The 19,316-nt window shown below is 34.8% G+C and overlaps 1 protein-coding gene across 4 annotated transcripts in view; it reads right to left on the bottom strand.

The window, feature by feature from the left end:
* The window catches only part of eya3 (EYA transcriptional coactivator and phosphatase 3), a 48,615-nt gene that overhangs the window by 18,664 nt on the left and 10,635 nt on the right, over positions 1-19,316 (bottom strand). For 2 of the 4 annotated variants that reach the window (XM_062962469.1, XM_062962471.1), the window contains exons 2-3: positions 6,663-6,766; positions 589-632 (exon numbers count right to left, since the gene is read on the bottom strand). In XM_062962469.1, coding sequence (XP_062818539.1) covers positions 589-632; positions 6,663-6,695 — 77 coding nt within the window. In that variant the 5' untranslated portion in view covers positions 6,696-6,766. Of the gene's footprint in view, positions 1-588; positions 633-6,662; positions 6,767-19,316 lie in introns of those variants that run through there. The other 2 variants (XM_008122729.3, XM_062962470.1) reach the window with 2 other exon arrangements.

The following is a 19,316-nucleotide window of genomic DNA, read 5'->3' as shown; positions in this document are numbered from 1 at the left end:
CAACTCTCACAGCCATTCTGGCTGCATGATCCTGGAAGTTGCAGTCCAAAATAGTAACATTTTAAATCTCTCGTTCAGACATAATAACAAACCATGACTTGTGTATTCTGACTAAATGCAACTTATGTTGTGGTTTTAAAACTCAATTCTTTGCCTATTAAACTACAGTTAAATAGCAAAGAAGAAGTAATGGTATAAAATACCGTCAAAAGCTCACTTTAGAGGTAATCTGCAATGGGTGTCGTTTGAATTCAACATGTTGTGGAGATGGCTGCTGTTTTGTCTGCATCTAATTGCGTTTTGTCTAAACAATAACCTTCATTTGGGCCTTGCTTTCTCTTTGTATTCAGCTTCACTTTCTGCTTAATAAACACACAAAAGCGCCATGAAAAGACATGGGTTCTTTTCTAAGGTCTGATCACCTTCTGTGAAATAACCTACTTCAATGGACAGTTGTGAGGATTACTGAAATTGGATTTGTGATAAACAAAGTACAGCTAAAATATAGATGGCAACTGCTCTTTTTCCTTTTGCAATAAAGTTAGAAAAGGGAATTTGGAAAATGCTGTTAAAAATATTAAGAATTACCTTAACAGCTGCTCGCCCGATTCCTGCATCTTGGCTTTTTTCATCTGCAGAGACAAATATATATTTTCAAATATATCATATTGTTAAATTATTATAAATAGGATTCCTGCACACAAAGAAAAGGCTCAACATTTTGGGTATTCAGTATAAATATATATATTTAGCTAAATATGAACAATGTCATATGTGTGGGAAAGGCTTGATTCATAAGGATTGAGATGACTGAAGCAAGCCTGAGGTCCAAATACTCCTCCCATTCTTTGCCTCTTCTTTTGACAGATGGAAATGATAGAACATTTTTGTTTTGAAACTAATCATGACTGTTAAATTCTCAAAAAAGAGATTTTTTTCCCTATATGGGGACATATATCCTCATTACCTTTTTTGTCTTTGACAATCAATTTGTACACTCAATCTTCTCTGAGATTGAGAAAAACTTCTTCTGACAAGATTGATTTAATGTAGATTACTATTCTATTCTTCCACTACAATACTGTTTACTTTATGTTGGTCAAAACATTTGCTCATGCCTGCTATATATACATTAGTAAAAGTAAAGGTTTCCCCTCACGTTAAGTCCAGTCATGACCAACTCTGAGGGTTGGTGCTCATCTCCATTTCTAAGCCGAAAAGCTGGCGTTGTCCATAGACACCTCCAAGGTCATGTGGCCGGCATGACTGCATGGAGGGTCTTTACCTTCCCGACGGAGCAGTACCTATTGATCTACTCACATTTGCATGTTTTCGAACTGCTAGGTTGACAGGATCTGGGGCTAACAGTGGATTTGAACCTGGGACCTTTTGGTCCGCAAGTTCAGCAGCTCAGCACTCTAAACACACTGTGCCACCAGGGGCCCATATATATACATTATATATAATAAAATATATAATATAATATATACACATTTATTGGGGCTCCACAAGAAACTTTTGCTTCAAAAAGGGCTCTGCAGCTGAAAAGTTTGAGACCCCTGCTCTAGATGAATCTTTCAAATATTTTATCAATGCCTTAAAAACCTCCTTAGCTTTCATAACAAACTTCAAGACATATGCCTTTTGTATAAACAACAGTGATATCCCTTAAATTTCTCCCACCTGAAAGGTACCCCTTGCTGCTTCAGTCATGAATTGGTAGCATTTTCTTTAGGGTTCCCATAGGGATATCTTTCATAATGCTTGTCTCTTTATAATCCATTTACACCCATTGCCCGAAATGTTGCTGCAAGACCGAATCTTGTATTTGCTTTCTCACAAAATGAACAATGGCATTTTGGGGAACTTCCTCTCTGATGCAATTTTCGAATTCACTCTGTAGATTCAACCCAGTTCTCATTTTAGTCACCTCCACTGAATTCCTATTCCCTGAATTCAAGCAATGCCCTTTAGTTCTTTTTAACATTTCTAATCTAGTCTTTCTGCCATCTTTTTATCTTTCTCTATTCGTATCTCCAGTACATAACTGTGGCGCAGTACCGGGCTGCAACAAATCACTCTGACCAAGAGGTCATGAGTTCAAGGCCCGCCCATGCCTGCGTCTGTCTCTATTCTATGTTATGGCATTGAATATTTGCCTTATATGTGCAATGTGATCTGACCCTGAGTCCCCTTCAGGGTGAGAAGGGCAGAATATAAACACTGCAAATAAATAAATAAATAAATAAATGGCTGGATTATCTGTGTGATTTTTAAAATTTCTTTTGGCATTTGAGACAAGTTACTCTTAATTCTTTTCAGTTCTGATCTAAATTCCCCTTTAATCTCCATTCCCATCTGTGTTATCTGATTTAAAGCAATGAAAATAAAAAAGGACTCATTAAACTAAGAGCCTTTGCAGACAACATTATGATAGTCTTGGAGAGACATAACATTCAACAGAACCACTATTAAAAATATTGGAACACTATGGAGAAGTCGTTGGCCTTCAAATTAATAAACAAAAAACAAAGATCTTAACAAAAAATCTATCAACAAAACGCAAAAGGAAATTAGAGGAGACATTTGCCTTCAATATATAAAAGGTGAAATATTTCAGTCTTAAATTGTTGGATAAGTGTCAAAGTTCTTCATGACAATAAAAGAAGAGGCTGATTTGAAGCTGTATTTTAGCACACTCCACTATTTGGAGAAAAGAATAATTGATATATTTTTAAAAAAACCGAGTTGCTGCTATTGGAAGGACATGACCAAATATTTAGATAGCATGAATACTTATGCTATGACAAACTGAAAGTTAATAAAGATTTCAATAACCATTCCATAAGGCATGCCATCCTGAAATTTTAAGCATAGCTACAAAGCAAGGCTATTTCCTAAGACACCTATATGGACTTCCATACAAAACACATTTCACCAAATTGTTTTTTTCTAAAAACAGAGAAGTAGTTGACATATAAAAATGTACTGCTATGGGGAAATGACCAATACAGACTCAAAACACGAAAAGAATTAATAACAGAAGGGCATGACTTCAAATGGCATCAATACAGACAACAAGTAAAAGGCATTTAAAATAGATAAAAATTTGATGCCTTTGAAAAAAGAAAATAGAATTTGTCATTAAATTGTACACAGATGATGAACACTTAATTGGGAAAATGTATAAAATGTTGAAAATCTAGCTGAAAGATGAACAAGTAAAAGAATGTATAACTAAATGGGCAAAAAAATTTGGACATAAAATATACTGTGTTCTGATTTAAAAGGAAATGTTTATAACATGATTTGTAGATGGTAGAACAACAGCAACAATAGAAACCCATGAGAACTTCTTGGGATTTTAGTGCTCTGTGCTTTAAAACCCTTGGACCGCAAGAAGATCCAACCAGTCCATCCTCCAGGAAATAATGCCCGGCTGCTCACTGGAGGGAAGGATATTAGAGGCAAAGTTGAAGTATTTTGGCCACATCATGAGAAGACAGGAAAGCTTGGAAAAGATCATGATGCTGGGGAAAATGGAAGGAAAAAGGAAGAGAGGCCGACCAAGGGCGAGATGGATGGACGGTATCCTTGAAGTGACTGGCTTGATCTTGAAGGAACTGGGGGCGGTAACTGTCAACAGGGAGCTCTGGCCTGGACTGGTCCATCAGGTCACGAAGAGTCGGAAACGACTATGCGATTGAGCAGAGCAGAGTGCTTTAAAAATCATACCCACACAGCAACTACTATGAGTTGCTGTAAACAAGGTCTGTTCATGGAAACTATAAATCTTCTAGCAGGTAAAAGTTTATAAAAGTTAATATAAAAATCTAATTTTCAAAATGACTAAAATAGAAAAGAAAGTCACAGCTATTTCTAATATTGTTCCTAAGTGGATCAATTCAGAAATCACAATTAATAATCTGAAATGGATTTCCAATTCTGATTGGAGTGTAAGTGCTAACCATACATAGTCAATTCAGGCTGCCATAAAATCCAGTATCTGATCCCAGATTATCTGATTTGAACTGGATTATATGAGTCTAAACTGCTATACAATCCAGTTCAAAGCAGATAATCTGGGATTAGAAACTGGACTATATGGCAGTGTAGATTCAGCCCCAGTCCTCTGATTAGGAAACAAGCTTTGATGGGTTGCCTGAGTTGCTTCCTTGTACATTCCAAACCTTACTATGGAAATGGTACCAAATGGCATCCGGTTCTCTGAAAATCAAGGCTTAAAGGCAAACTAAGGCTTTGTAATTAAGTCATCAACGCTAACAAACATAGATAAGAAATATTAATCTTCTGTGATAGCTAGAATGAGGCCCGTTGTCTAAAACAATTGCAATTTGATCTCCAATTGCATTTTAAAGATAGGTACTGTATCTATCTGGCAGAAATAACCGATTAGTAATAGTTAGGTTGTAATAAATTAACCAATCTGGGATACTATGTTAATATGTGGAATGGATACAAATTAACCTCTAATTCAGAAAACTTACATAAACCTCACCAGCAGTTTGATGCTTCTGTTAAAGGAAGAATGTACAAAAGCAGATTCTTGGAGCAATTTTACTTTTTAAGGGTCCTAATCCACCTCATTCAGGATTCAAACGATCAAGAGCCAACTATCTTGTTTAGCAACTGACCTATATAACTCTGAATATTTTTATAGTCAGGAAAATTTGGGAAGCCTAGAATAAAATTGTCAGAAGCTTAAGATAAAAATATTACAGTAAAAGTAGTATAACATAGAACAGTGAGATGTCCTGTTTTTGCTTCTCCAGCTGGGCAATCCTTCTAGTGTTATGAACATTATGAATATTTCCATATTATTTGTATGTTACCCCAAATAAAAATTGTTATGCTGCAGAGTGTTTTTAATGTTCCTTTTTGCAAATACATGGGCAGCATGTATCTTTTCAAAATGACTGGTGCTTTTGAGTTATCTTCCAAATCACTTCTGACTTGTCTTTGCTCTGTTTCATACTAATGGCCTTTTCAAGAACTCTCTATTAGCACTATATTTTCTGAAAACTTTGTTTATACTGTAATTTCAACACCAATCTATCGCTAAGATCTATTGAACTTAATGTTAAGAACACAACCACCAGACGAAGACTCAGTTTCGGAGTCAAAACCCTTTTTGGATTGTGGGTTATGGATTAATCTTTAACAAAAAATAAGAACATTCTGAATAGAACAGCCTCATGTGAAGAGGAGTCCATTCATCTTTAAAGAGAAAAAAAGAGGAACAAACCAAGAAAACAATCATGTTTTTAAAAACTTCCTTGTAATTGTTATTTTTGAAAGAACACTGAAAAGGTATCTTCACAAAGAAAAAAAATGTATGGAGAATTGGAATTAAAAAAATTATCGAGTTGAACATTTATTTCTACAATGAATTCTATAAACCTACTTTCTTGTCTAATATAAATTTCTGACTTTTATTAAATTATGCAAAAGCTTAGTGAAACAACCCCCCCCCCCCCAACACACACACACTTCATAGTAGAGACACGGCTATTCAGGAGGTATGACTATTCTAATGGAGAAGTCCAAATTTGCTATTTAGTTGTTAAGATTAACAAACTTTTTTAAAAATGTTGGCGATGCGGCACTAATACGTCTAAATAACAGAAATCCAATCCCAGCCCTTTCTGAGTTAAGCACTCAAAGCCTAGGCACGGCTGGGACCAATCCGTCAGTTTCAGTTTCTTCCACACTTGAAATGTTAATTCTTACATTATGTTCATTTCAAATTAGGTTTTCAAACTGTATTAATTTTTTAACAAAAACAAACTGAAATGAATTCTTATTCATTTATTCTGAAAACCAATGTTGTTTAGAAAAGGATCAGGCAAGAAGCATCCCAGTATGAAACTGGAAAAACTTTTAAGATGTTGAGCATAATTTACAAAACCAACTAATTATTGTAGATACTTCAATTGCCATTTGTATACCTTCACAGAATGGCCAACAGGAATTCTGCTTTTCCAGAGAAAAGTAATCTCGACAAAGACCTGATACATTAACAAATCTATGCATCCGCAGCACTGTATTATCAAAGTGCCAAATCACCAGCCACCAAGAAATACTACAAGATATCTGAAATACCAATGTTTTAATCTTTAATCTGAAATAACCTGAACTATATGATTGTGGTTTAGAAAATAGCCTTTTTGTATTGATTCATGAAGCAAATGATAGTTCTTGATTCGCCAAGCAAGTAAAAGTGCTTAATTCATAACAAAAGTACAAAAATCAGAAAGTACTAAAAAAAGGAGTAAGTTTTAGAAAATAATAATTAAAATATGCTCATATATATATATATATATATATATTCTGTCTGTTAATTCTAATGCTAAAATATTATTTTAAAACTCTGCAATTTTTTTCAGAATGTAAACTCTAAAGAAATTGGAATATTTAATAATAATAATAATAATAATAATAATAATAATAATAATAAATTTATTATATATTGTTATTTGTTGTATTTGTTGTAACAAATGTTCTACAGAATGCTAAAAAATCTATTCTCCCTTTTCTATTCCTGCAAGATAAAACAGAACAAATGCAATCATTTCCAAATGTCTTATCACAAACTGCAGTACCTTCTTCTATTGTTCTGGCAATTTTGTTTGCATACTCACAGGCTGTTCTGCTAGATCTTGTGCCTCTTCCATGGATGAGCGTATTTTGAAAACTGCTCCAATACGCAGAAGGTCTGTCTGTCTTCCTCTGCTGTCTTCAAAGCCTGTTTCAAAAGGTGTTCATAGCTTTATGTACTTTGGGAAAAGCTTATCATTGAGGCTATCAGTGACCATAACCCTATCTAATGGACCATTTTCTAAACATATGTGGGCTTTTCCAAAATATGAGACCAAATTCACACACGAGGGGAGAAGGTGGAAGTACAATATGACCATTAAACTCCAACTCGTAATATATAGGGCATGGTAACAAAACCATGTGTATGTGTGCAGCCTGTGGCACGTGGCACATTCCCTCTGCATTTCTTTGACAGACAGTTACTGCGGGAGAAAACGTATTCCATATTTTCAAAAGGTCCACGTGTGAGCCACTCATAAAAATACTTCAGGATTACCAGAGTTGCATTAAAATGATAAAGGTCCCGGTCATAGCATTGATGACTGCTTTGATATGATCTAACCTGCTTTAATCGAGAGCACTTATATAACCTGCACACACGTGCACAGAAACATACATAAACACTAACCAGGGCAAAAGTTAATAAGAGAATGTTTCAATGATCAGTTTGCTACCATATTTGCTTCTAAAGATTTCCATTTTAAAATGACCAAACAGTAAAATGTTGAAACTAAAGGCCAAGATCCATAAGCACAATGCATGTACATTGAGGCATTCTGCCTTCTTCTTTGGAGTTGGAAAATTCAGTCACCTGAAAACCACAGCCAAAGGTTGATTCCAGACCCTCCCAATCAGCAGCAGAGGGAGACCAGAACTCTTATCAGAAAGAAACAATCATGAATACATATCATAGTTTGGGAAAGTTACTTTTTGGGATCCCAACTCCTACTGCCTCGTCACACCAGAGCATGGATCCACGTTAAATCTGGTTTCTGCCTCCTGCAGAATTCTGGGGTTTGTTGTTTAGTGAGGTCCAGGACTTGCCTGACCCCTCCCCTAAACTACAAGCCCCAGAATTCTGCAGGAGGCAGAAACTAGATTTAAAGTGCATCCATACTCTAGTGTGATGAGGTCCAAAGTGTGACCATGCTGATGTGGTATTCTGGGAGTTATATTAAAAAATGACATTCCCAAACTCTGCTACAAATAAAAGCATTTAATTCTCACTGGATCTCAGATGTGGAACACTTTAAAATACTTTTAAAAGTGACATCTTGTACTTCTAGCAGTTAGTATTCAGATTATCTTGCAATTTAGTTTAGAGTAATAGCATGCTGAGAAATATACAATGGTACACAAAACCAAAATGCCCATCTATAAAAGCAATAATTCAATTAATTAAGAAGATCAGAAGAGATAGAACTTAAAAAATGCTAGTGACTTAGCCATCTACCTAAAAGAAAGTAGGGAGAGACTCAGGTCATAATGATATAGCTTTAGCACCACCACTAAAAAGCTCCTGTTTCTCACTTGCCTTCATTTCTTAGTTATATCGATGGTACAGAAAGCAGGATCCTTTGAGCAGATCCCGTAGACCACAAAATGTTATATATTTCCACACAAGTGCATTATTAATTTGTGGATGTCACTGCAGCAACATAAGGTGAAGCCTTTATATGCACATTTATATGAAGAGTGGAATAATGCCTTCAGGTCCGGTCAATATCTCTCTGAAAATCAGATGCTGGGTGGGGAGGGTGGAATTGTAGTGATCATTAGCTTCATGTCCTTGGTTGTGGGCTTCCCAGAGTAAAGAGTAACTGTGTGAATAAGAATGCTAGACAATAGGCTCTTTGTTCAATGCAGCAATACCCTTCTTAAAAGACTCTCCTCCTTTGCTTATTTTGCTGCCACTTTCTAATTCTTCAGGTCAACTGGCACAAGAAAAAAAATCCAGATGACCAAAGACCATGCAAAGCAACTGAGTCAATCACAGAAGCTTTAAACCTAAAGCCAACCTTATGAGCCAACAATACAGCAGCTCGTTTTTAAAAAATCATTTTGGAGGTCTTTTTTATCAGTAGTGGTGTCCCAGTTGTGGGACTTGCCTCCCATCAGGAAAAACATCGTGCCCCTTGTCTCTCCATCTTTGGACACTTTGTTCCGGTTTGGAGGATTAGGTTTCATGATCTCTAATATGACTCATTTTGTGCTGATATGTTTTTCTGTGTTGGTTGCATTTACCACCTATACCATAAACTACATTGGAAGTACATATGCTTTTTTAAATTTGAGGATTACATGAAACAATGAACAAGCAAGCAAGCAAGCAAATAAATAAATAATAAGCTGGTTGTCCTCATTCTAATGTTGAAAACTCTTTGAAGTTGTTAGAAATAATATCATAAATAACAGATTTTGGACAATGTGAAATATATTATATATAATCCTTAATGATATGAACATATAATTACTTTAAGTCCCATATCTGCCTGCAAAACTGTATACTGCCCTGTACTCTTAAAGAACAATCCCTCCAGAACTGAACATGCTACTTTATTGTGTTCTTGAATCAGAAGCCAAGATACAGGTTTTGTTTGTTTATGTAGTTATTTATTTACTACATTTATATCCCGCTCTTCACACCCCGAAGGGGACTCAGAGTGGCTTACTAATCAAATGTACATACTATATATTATTAGCATAGCCCAATATAAGCATTAAATTACTATATTGTACTATACCCCTTACCCTAAACTTCACAATCTGAAATATTCCAACATTTTCCAAATGGGTAGCTGAGATCGTGTCACCTTTGCTTTTTGATGGTTCACTCTACATATCTTTGTTTCATGAGCTAAATTATGAAAATATTTAATATAAAATTACCTTCAGGCTATGTGTATAAGGTGGATATGAAACATTAATGAATCTTGTCTTTAACCTCAGGTCCCATCTTCAATATATCTCATTATGTATATGCAAGTATTCCAAAATCTGGAAATTCTGAAATGCAAAACACTTCTAGTCCCAATCGTTTGGGATAAGGGATAACGCAACATGTAATATAAACTGCAGGTTGAAAATTACCAATCAAGATTTTAGAAGCAGGATAACAGGCGGATTTCTACCACATAAGACATATTATTTTAGGAACTTAATGACCATACTCAAATAGACAATAAATAATTCAGCTATTGCTTGCCTTTCTCCATCTCCAGTCTACCAAAACATGAGGTTTATACAGCCAATATTTATTAATTTCAGCAAATGTAATTGTAAGGTGTTCAAAATGACATTTTTAATAAGCATATTCCTTATATTCCAGCCATTTCCGACTCAGACTGCTCTGATCTGTCTGGATCTGTTATACTATATGTTATGACCATGGTTTCATTAATCTCGAGGCTAATGTTACTCTTCTGACAAATTAACCCACTAGAAAGTTTAAGACTACATGATCTTCGCTTGATATGCCGGGACCTACAACTAGAAAGGCACCTGAGAACCTCTGAATGCCTTCGCTATAAAATCCTAGCTGCAGAGATAATTTCTTGCAACCGTAAAAAATGAAGCAATTCGGTTCAAACTCTTTTCTGTCCTGCACTGTTTTATATGCACCACTTGCCTTTAAAAAAAACCCTAAAATGTTTCACATATAATTTGTCCATTGATATACATATACATCCACAGACATACACCATATATATTCAGAAAAAAACCACACTGTGTTGCTTCCAGGAATGTGAGTAGATGATTGCATTCAAAAATGCTCATATCATTTACAATGCTTAAAACTGTTTTTGCCTGGAACCTACAGTAAATATGGTGATGCCGTATGGGAAGGGCATTCTGAAATGAGAAGAGAGTTTACATTTTATCTCATGATGCTGTAAACCAACAGACACAGGTGGGACTACAAATCCCATCAGTCCCATCCAAACCCATGGGAGTTGTAGTCCTTCAAATCTGGATAGCATTGGCCTTCTGATTAAAAAAGCACTGAGAGAGAAAACCTTCAGCAAATGACATATAAAATTATTAACATAAATAGTAGTAGGGTATATATACTACACTGAAAATTCTATACAGAAGACCTAAAAACAAATTGTTTCACAGAATGGAAGTAGTGATAATCATAAAGCCATTCTGGGTCTCTACTGCAATTTGTAAGATCACTTATCAGCAATACATGGCTGCATGTATTTATAAGATTGTTTATGAACAATAATGTCCTTTGTGCATTAACACCTGTAAGAATGTTTAACAATTTGCCTTCAATTTTTGACTCTTGAATTGTTTCCAGAGTTTAAAATTTTAAATGTAACATAACATTCCATACTAAAGATATTCCTACAACTTTGGCCCTTGCTTTTTTAAAATTCTAACATTTTAAAGTGGCAGTTTGGAAAATAAAGACCAACTTGCATATTTCAGGGGGAAACTCTCTGGTCTGAAGGAAATTGACTGTTACAATAATGGTGGCAGTTCTCATAGGGGTGTGTGAATTGTACCACTCTGTAGATGTTGTACTGCAACTCCCAATAGTGACAACAAACATAAGAAACAGTGAGGAATGCTGGGATTTACAACCCATTAACATCTGGAAAGCCAGGCATTTCTCTCTCTTGCTGTTCAAGATCCAACAAACAAAGACACCACATCAAGGTCAGGATGGGAATGTTCTCAAAAGCCTTAGGTGCCTACATCAGGTTTATAAAAATATTTTTCCTCCTCTAGCATTGTTTATGAAGAACTGAATTAAATAAGATCCCCATGTCAAACAATGCTGTTTTGTTGTTGTTGCTTTATTCAACCACCAAAAAGGTAGCGAGGTTCTTGATGTTAATTCTGAAAAGTGCTTATATAAGGATAATGATCACGCATATAGTAAACTCCACTAAATTGGATGCAGACTCAATCTTACTTAAGAACAGCTCCATTGACATCAATGGGCTAACTGACTCATACCTAGGTATATAGCACAAAGTCAACGTTCCGTATTATGTTCATACTAATTGTCCAGCTGGTAAATAAATCAAGAATTGCTCAGCCGTAGAACATTTGCTTCTTTCCTAAAAGCAAGAACCATCTGTTTCAATGTAGGCACATCCATGTATGCCTACTTAAAATTAAACTTCACTTTACTAAAATATCCTTGTACCTGAGTAAACAAATGTGGTGGGGCCTTTCCATTATAATCATTCCATTACTGACATTAACATTACTTCTATGATATTCTAATTCTATTTCAGTTTTCAATCTCATTATAAATAAAAAATAATATAGAAAAATATACCTTATCCAGAAATCCAAAATGCTCTAAAATCCAAAACTGACCACATGGGTGGCTGAGATAGAGATGCCTTTCCTTTCTGATGGTTCAGTGTGCACAAACCTTATTCCATGCACCAAATTATTAGAAATATTTGATATAACATTATATTTCATATAGCTGTATATGAACATTCAGACTTAGGTCCCATCTCCAAAGTATTAGCAAATATTCCAGAAATTATAAAAAACTGAAATCCAAAAGAACCCTGGTCTCAAGCATTTTAGATATTTTTTTATTTTATTTACAACATTTCTACCCCGCCCTTCTCACCCGAGGGGACTCAGGGCAGTTTACAACAACCGGCAAAATTCAATGCCAAACAGATCAATAAAACAGCAACACATTTAAAACCATTAACAACTATTCATAAAATACAACACATAAAATACATAAAATACATTAGTCAGCTAAAGGGATACTCAACATGTAGTATGCTTATCTTAGATCTTACCAGCTTTCTAATAATCTTTAGTTTTATGGAAAACAGTAAAAGAGAATACAACCATTAATAATTACTTTATATAGCCCAGAAACATTTAATCTAAATGTGATAACACTGAACATTTACTTTTAAGTTTGAACTAATCATTACTTACGTACTATTTTTCCAAGTCTACTGCATGCTCTTTGTACATAACATAGGGTAGATTATCCTATTTTCCTTAAAATATTTTGTGGCTTATTCAAATCTATATCCAACCACTCTTTTAAATTTTGGTGAAATACTGGTTCTAATTTAGATTTTCTACCAAACATGGAATAATTTAGAATTGTACTATGTTTTTAATTAGAAAACCATATAAGATAGCTAATCTCTTTCCATTTAAGAAGGAATTTTCCATATAGACGCAAACATGTTTACATATAATTATATCTGGAATGGTTCTAAGCAATCATGGTGCCTTTTTGCCTGATATATAGGACTTATGAAGACAGACATTGTAAGACTATGTTTATATTTCTTTGAAAATATAATGTGGTTGATAAATGAGAGAATCTCTTTGTTCTAGGAGTAACCATTTGAATATTCTGCCATAATATGCATCAGTTGTTTTGATGTTTACCTTTACTTTCAGTGAAGACAAACATCAAAAATGTCAAAAAATGTCTGGTGGATGAATGGCACAAGCATTTTGCACTGTTTTAATTTTGTTTATTGTATATTACGATAATATTTAAATGTTTTAACTGTTTTAATGTTATTTTATTGTATACTGGTGTATTGGCATTAATTGCCATTTTTGTAAGCCACCCTGAGTCCCCTCGGGTGAGAAGGGCAGGGTAGAAATTATAGAAATAAATAAATAATAAATTAAAAAATGAGATCTGGAATAAAAACCTATTTAACTGAATAACAATGGGAAAGAACACAAGTCCCTGTCTGAAACGTTTTCATATCAATATCTTTATTATCTGTAACCTATTTATATCTTTATTCAAGCCATGCATAAAATTACAGTATACGATTTTGAAACAATTATTCTGTATTAATTGTGTAGTATTCTGTTATAATTTTGGAGTGATGGACAAATAAATATTTAAATTCAAATCACAATTACTCACTGATACTGAAAAAATTACTACTGATACCCACCAAAAATGCCCATTTGAATGATGGTATTAAAAGCAATACTGTATGTGAACTCTGAAAATGGAAAATGTAGTACTCTATTCCATCATCTGTTTTCCACTAAGAAATGCACTACCTAATTGTGGGGATTAGAGTTCTGCACAGGTTACTCCTCTTAATCTGATGTGTTTCCAGACACAAGGAGTTGCTGGACTCTAAAAACATCTGCTAGACCACTACAGTAAGTGGGGAGTGGGGGAGCTGTAGCAGAGCTAAGTAGGGTCTTTCCATTACCAGATTTCTCGGCTAAGGTTTTAGTTTAATACCCTCTTTAGCATTTGTTAAAACAAGAACAGAACATGTTGGTACTCTGAAAACAAATCTGGATGATGGAAAACTAAGTAATTAAAAAAAATGTTTTCAGAATTTTACTCCATGCCACTCTGCAGATGCATCTTTAAACCAAACAATTTCATGTACACTGTGTAATATAGATGCAAATCTTATCTTTCTCATATTAGTAGTAGAGAAAATGTTCCAAATTCTTCAAAATACTTTCTATTTCCATGGAAACTTACAGTGGTCTGGTTCCAGATCTAAGGCAATATATTAGTCAGAGGATTCCTCTGTGAACCATTTCAATTCATTAGCCTTCCCAAACTATTTAATTGCATGTATTAGACAATTTGTAGATGTTTGCATCTGACAAATGTATTTAAAGGTACTGGAATTCAGGTGGAAATCAAATAGTTGTGGGTTATGTTTTACTCTCAGTAAACAAAATTTCTATTATGTATCATATGTTTTATAGATTGCTTAAATAATAAATTAAAGACATTTTGTCTCTAAACACCAGTTAACTAAAGCAAACACTGTAATATTAACTGAAGCATTTGCTAAATGATAATAAAAGTTTTATTACATGTTTCACTAATTCATGCCAGACGAAGTATATATGCCGAATGTTATTCAAGTTTTCTTACTAGCTTTTTGGGAGGAAGTGCTGATTTTACTTCTGCAAATATTGGTGTGGGGATTGTTATAGTTGAAAATCCTCAGCAAACATTTTAAGCAGCAGAACAAAGAAACATTAATTTATTGTATTGATAAAATATTCAAACCTTCTCCCTTCAGTCTTAAAAAAAACAGTGCAGCAGTTACACTTAGAAGTTTTTTTTTCCTAGCATCTTTGGACTGCGTTAAAATAAAATCTCTTGTTTCCTAAAATGTCTGCAATGAGAAAAGAGAGAAAGAAACCTATACAAAATAGTTTGAAACTAGCTACAGCTGGATATCAACATATGCAAAAGTAATAAACCAATGGATTAGGGTTGCATCCCTAGACACATTTACCTGGGACTGCATCCCAATTAGTCTAATGGCGATCATGTATGAAAAGAGATGCATAGAACTGCAGTTTTAAAAGCCTGCACTGTGACAGAAGAGTTCAGAAGGCTAAAGATGTATTGGAACTGGAAACAAAGCAAATGGAAAGAAATGAGGGCAAAAGCATCCAGTATCTTTAAACGTGTTCGGACTTTGTGATCATCGGATGGGGTCCTTCTCTTGGTCCCACCCCGTCTCAAGCACGGCTGGTGGGAACAAGAGGGGGACCTTTTCCATGGTCACCCCTCCCCTCCCATTCCCTCTGGAACTCCCTCCCAAAATAAATTAGAACAGCCCCCACACTCCTCTCCTTTAAGAAAGAGCTAAAGATCCATCTTTGATTGCCTGCATATGGAGAGGAAGATGAGTAACATCACTGATGCTTTAAGAGGACTGAAGCTGACAATAATGATTTTATTGTAATTTATTGAAGGGCTATATTTTTTATAGTTTTATACTTCGTACAATTTAACTACTCAACTGTATGCTTCATGATGCTGACTGCCAGCTTATCAGCCATTGTTTTATTCTACTTTAACTTATTTATATAGATGTATTATGTTATTTAAATGGCATTGAATGTTTGCCAGTTTTTATGTTTTATGTCTGGAAGCCGCCCTGAATCCATCCAGGGAGACAGGGCGGGTTAAAAATAAACTACTACTACTATTATTATTATTATTAAGTATGAGTTCCCAACATTCTGACTTCAAAAATAAGTAGATGAAAAGCAGCCCGGAAGGTGGCAACCAGGACGTGTTCATAATCCCTTCCCCACTTGTTGTTTTTCCCCTTATAATGTGCTCCTTCCAAACTAATTTTCATCCCAACGTTGGGGGGGGGGGGGATATTGGTCCCCATGCCCTTCTTCTGACAGGAAAGAAAAGTATTTGCGGGAAATTTTGAGAGGGAAAATGATCAGTAAGGAAAGGGTTAAACAATCCTTTATGTCCTCTTCCACTCCTTCCCGATATGCCCCTCTTTCACTCCTAACAGCAGCTTTCAAAAGTTACTTTTCATTTGTTCTTTTTTTAAAAAGAAGAAGAAAATACTAATTCTGAGTAATATTCAATTGTGTATGAAAAGCGGCATAAATTTCCGTCTCACTCTTCCCTGTGACACCAGCCTTGACATATTGCAAGATTTACAGAGATTTAACTGACAACTGTTGTTTTTCAAGAAACAATTTTCACTTAATTAGTCTATCTTCAACACAGACAGGGCTTTCGGCTAATAAGGAAATGACCAATTATGCGCAGATCTCAGAAGGATGTAACATCGCGAAGAGCCCTCTATATGCAAGTGGCAATATTACCTGCCAGCCTTATTGTAGGATGAAAATGATTCCGTACGGAAGAGAATGAGAAATGAGACAAATTATACAAATATCCAAAGAGAATAGAGAACAGCATCATTATACATTAACTTCCAATATGAAAGTTCTGTTAAATGACTCTATAGATTTTTCTTGTTCAGATTTGCAAACACTGGCTAAATCATGTTTAATCTATAGTGATTACCTATTTTTAGAATAAGAATCTCCATAAACAAAAGATTATATATGGGTGTCCTACATGAATTCTGGTTCTGATTTTATTAAAAACTGCCAAGTTTCTAGCTTTCTAGGTTCTGGGTTCAACTTCCGAAGGAACAGGCATGTTATAGAGCAAAACAAAGATTCTCATCCTAGCTTAAGAACATACACAGCGAATATCTCAATCATGGCATTGCTTCTTAAAATCAATTATGAGTTTCATCAAAGGAAACCTTATGGCCACATTCACAGACCTAAAAATATAGAGCCCAGCTCAGCCCAACCTCGTATCCTTCAAATGCACTAGACCAGACTGCAATTGCCATCCTATCCAACAGTGTGTGTGTGTGAATTTAGAGGATTTGCAGTGATCAGGAGAGAGCTCCCATGTTATTTACAATTCCTTGGGGGTAGCATTGCACTAGGCTAGAAGTACAATGAAAACATATGCAAAAAGAAAAAAAATGCATTTACCTATCTGTGAATTTCATAGGTCAAGGAAATCCATTTTTCTTGGTGAGGGTTTGAATTATAGCACACCTCCTGTACTGAAAGGAAATAGATTCCAAGATGCACACACAAACATTTACGGATACCTAAAATAATAGATAACAGCAAACCATATATTTTGAGTAGGGCTGGAAGCTTAACATAAACTGGAGGCCTTAGAGAGGCTCGCAAACTTTTCCAAGCAGGAATATTTTTGGAGTACTAGTAATGAAACTGTGGCTATTGCATCTATAGATGAGGGGGTTGCACTATACGCAGTATTCCTTCACACATGTAGCCTGCATTAAGTAAGTACTGTAAGTAAGTATCAGGATCTCATGCTTCTTGAGTGCCATCCACAAACATGATACACATAAAGGATAGCATCCTGCAATAAGACTTGATCCTGTTCCCACAGAAATCAAAATAAATAAATCATGAGTACCAACACTACTGAGAGCTCCATTATTAAAAATCACGTAATATCCCATCTTGAATGCAAACCAGGCATTTCTGCCCCATTTTCGAAACCATAATTTCTCAGTTACAATGGACATTACATGGTCTTCTAAACTTGACAATACTTTTGGAAAAAATGCCTCAATATAAAAGGGCGATTTCCTATTGCTTAGCAATGTTTATTGCCCATACCAAGTGTTTCATTAGATCTTGAAATTGCTTAAATGTTAAAATCTTTACAATCAGATGGACAATTAAACTATACATGGAGAAGAATAAATTTCATTAAGTTACTGGGGACTACAAATGCTTTCCCAGGAGCAATAGAGAAAAAAACACAACACAGAGAACCTCACAGATTGAAAACACACTGTATTAAACAGTTTGCTTGTTTTATTTAGCTTTAATGTTGTTATGCTCAATTTGGAGAATCACTTGATTGAAATATTGTTTTTAAAATGCTGATTTATGTTTGCATAGTTCCAGTTGTATAGAAGAGTATGTTGTGACTCAATCATTACATTTTTTCTTCATTGTTATTGTGAGTCCGTTATTACTGTTGCAGTGACTTAACCATTTCTGCTGCTGCTATAATGCAATACTTAGAATTCTTATTACTGCTACTGTCACTCAATAATTATCATATATGTTCTTGCTGTAACTTATTAATTACATTGCTTATTACTGCCTCAAATAAAGCTCAGAACATAAAAGATATCTCAATATCTGTTAAATAAAATTCAATGGTCCATATAATTAGGAAAACGAGGATGTTTCAAGTTAATTTGCAGAATGAATGTGACAAAATCATAGCATTGTGACTATCAATAAACAGTAAAGACATACTTAATCTGATCCAAATGCCTCTATTTACCAAGATTCCAGTGTTTGGTACCTGCTCCTTTTTGTCTTTAAAGAGTCATTACTTTCCTTTTAACAACAGCGCCCCTCTATTTCAATAATTTACTCAAACATTCCCGCTCCGACACACAGCAACTATGGAAGATAACATGCGGCTTTACGGGTCTGATTCATTAGTAGATTTTTTTTTTACTTCTAAAAAAGCAAGAACTCTGGCAATAATCTCTGTCCTGAAAATGAAAGAGATATATGTGTATGTAAGAGTGTACCTGTCCTTTCATATATGAGACGTTCGGTGCTTTAGACCACTCAAGCAACTAATTGCAAGGCAAAAAGACATCCGAAAACAACATCCTGACTAAATAATACAACAATGTTATATAAGTATTTCAATAACAAAAAAATAAAAACAAAACGCAATCCAGTTCCACTATTTAAAAAGACTTTCAAGAGAAACAAACCAAATCGTAAACTGGAAGTGTAAGTAATACTACAATGTTTATTTCAGTACAAAAAACAAAATGCAATCCAGTTCCACTATTTAAAAAACTTATAAGAGAAACACACTGAACAGCAAACTGGACATTTAAAATATGCAACAAACATTAAAGGGAAAATAGTTGCACCGTTAGATAAATCTAAAACCAAAAAGAAAAAACACCAACCCATCTCAAATTCATCACTCTGTGTACAAGCAAAAAACAGCAGAGGGCATGGATATAATAACTGAAATAAGTCAAAAGGTGTGAAGGATTATTTGTCACAGTAATCTAACAGCATCTTCTTCTTTTGGAAATCAGTGTTTACCACCAGAAGTTATTTGTTTTTATTATAACATGTTTTTAACTTGTCCTTCTATTTGACTTTTATGGGAACTGCGATTCCCTTTTTCGGGCACCTGTGCCCATTTTCATATATGCTGGCCATAGACCGTAATAAATTGCTGAACTGAACCAGAAGTAAAAAGAAAATACTTTTTTAGACTACAACTCCCAGAATCCCTAGGACCCACAATTTTTCTAAATCCCATTTTAGCAGTTGTCGTGTGCAACTAGACT

This window comes from Anolis carolinensis, unplaced genomic scaffold (genome assembly GCF_035594765.1).
Source record: "Anolis carolinensis isolate JA03-04 unplaced genomic scaffold, rAnoCar3.1.pri scaffold_10, whole genome shotgun sequence".
Classification (NCBI taxonomy): Eukaryota; Metazoa; Chordata; class Lepidosauria; order Squamata; family Dactyloidae; genus Anolis; species Anolis carolinensis.
The sequence above is the reverse complement of the archived record's forward strand: the minus strand, read 5'-3'. Positions and strand labels throughout refer to the sequence as shown.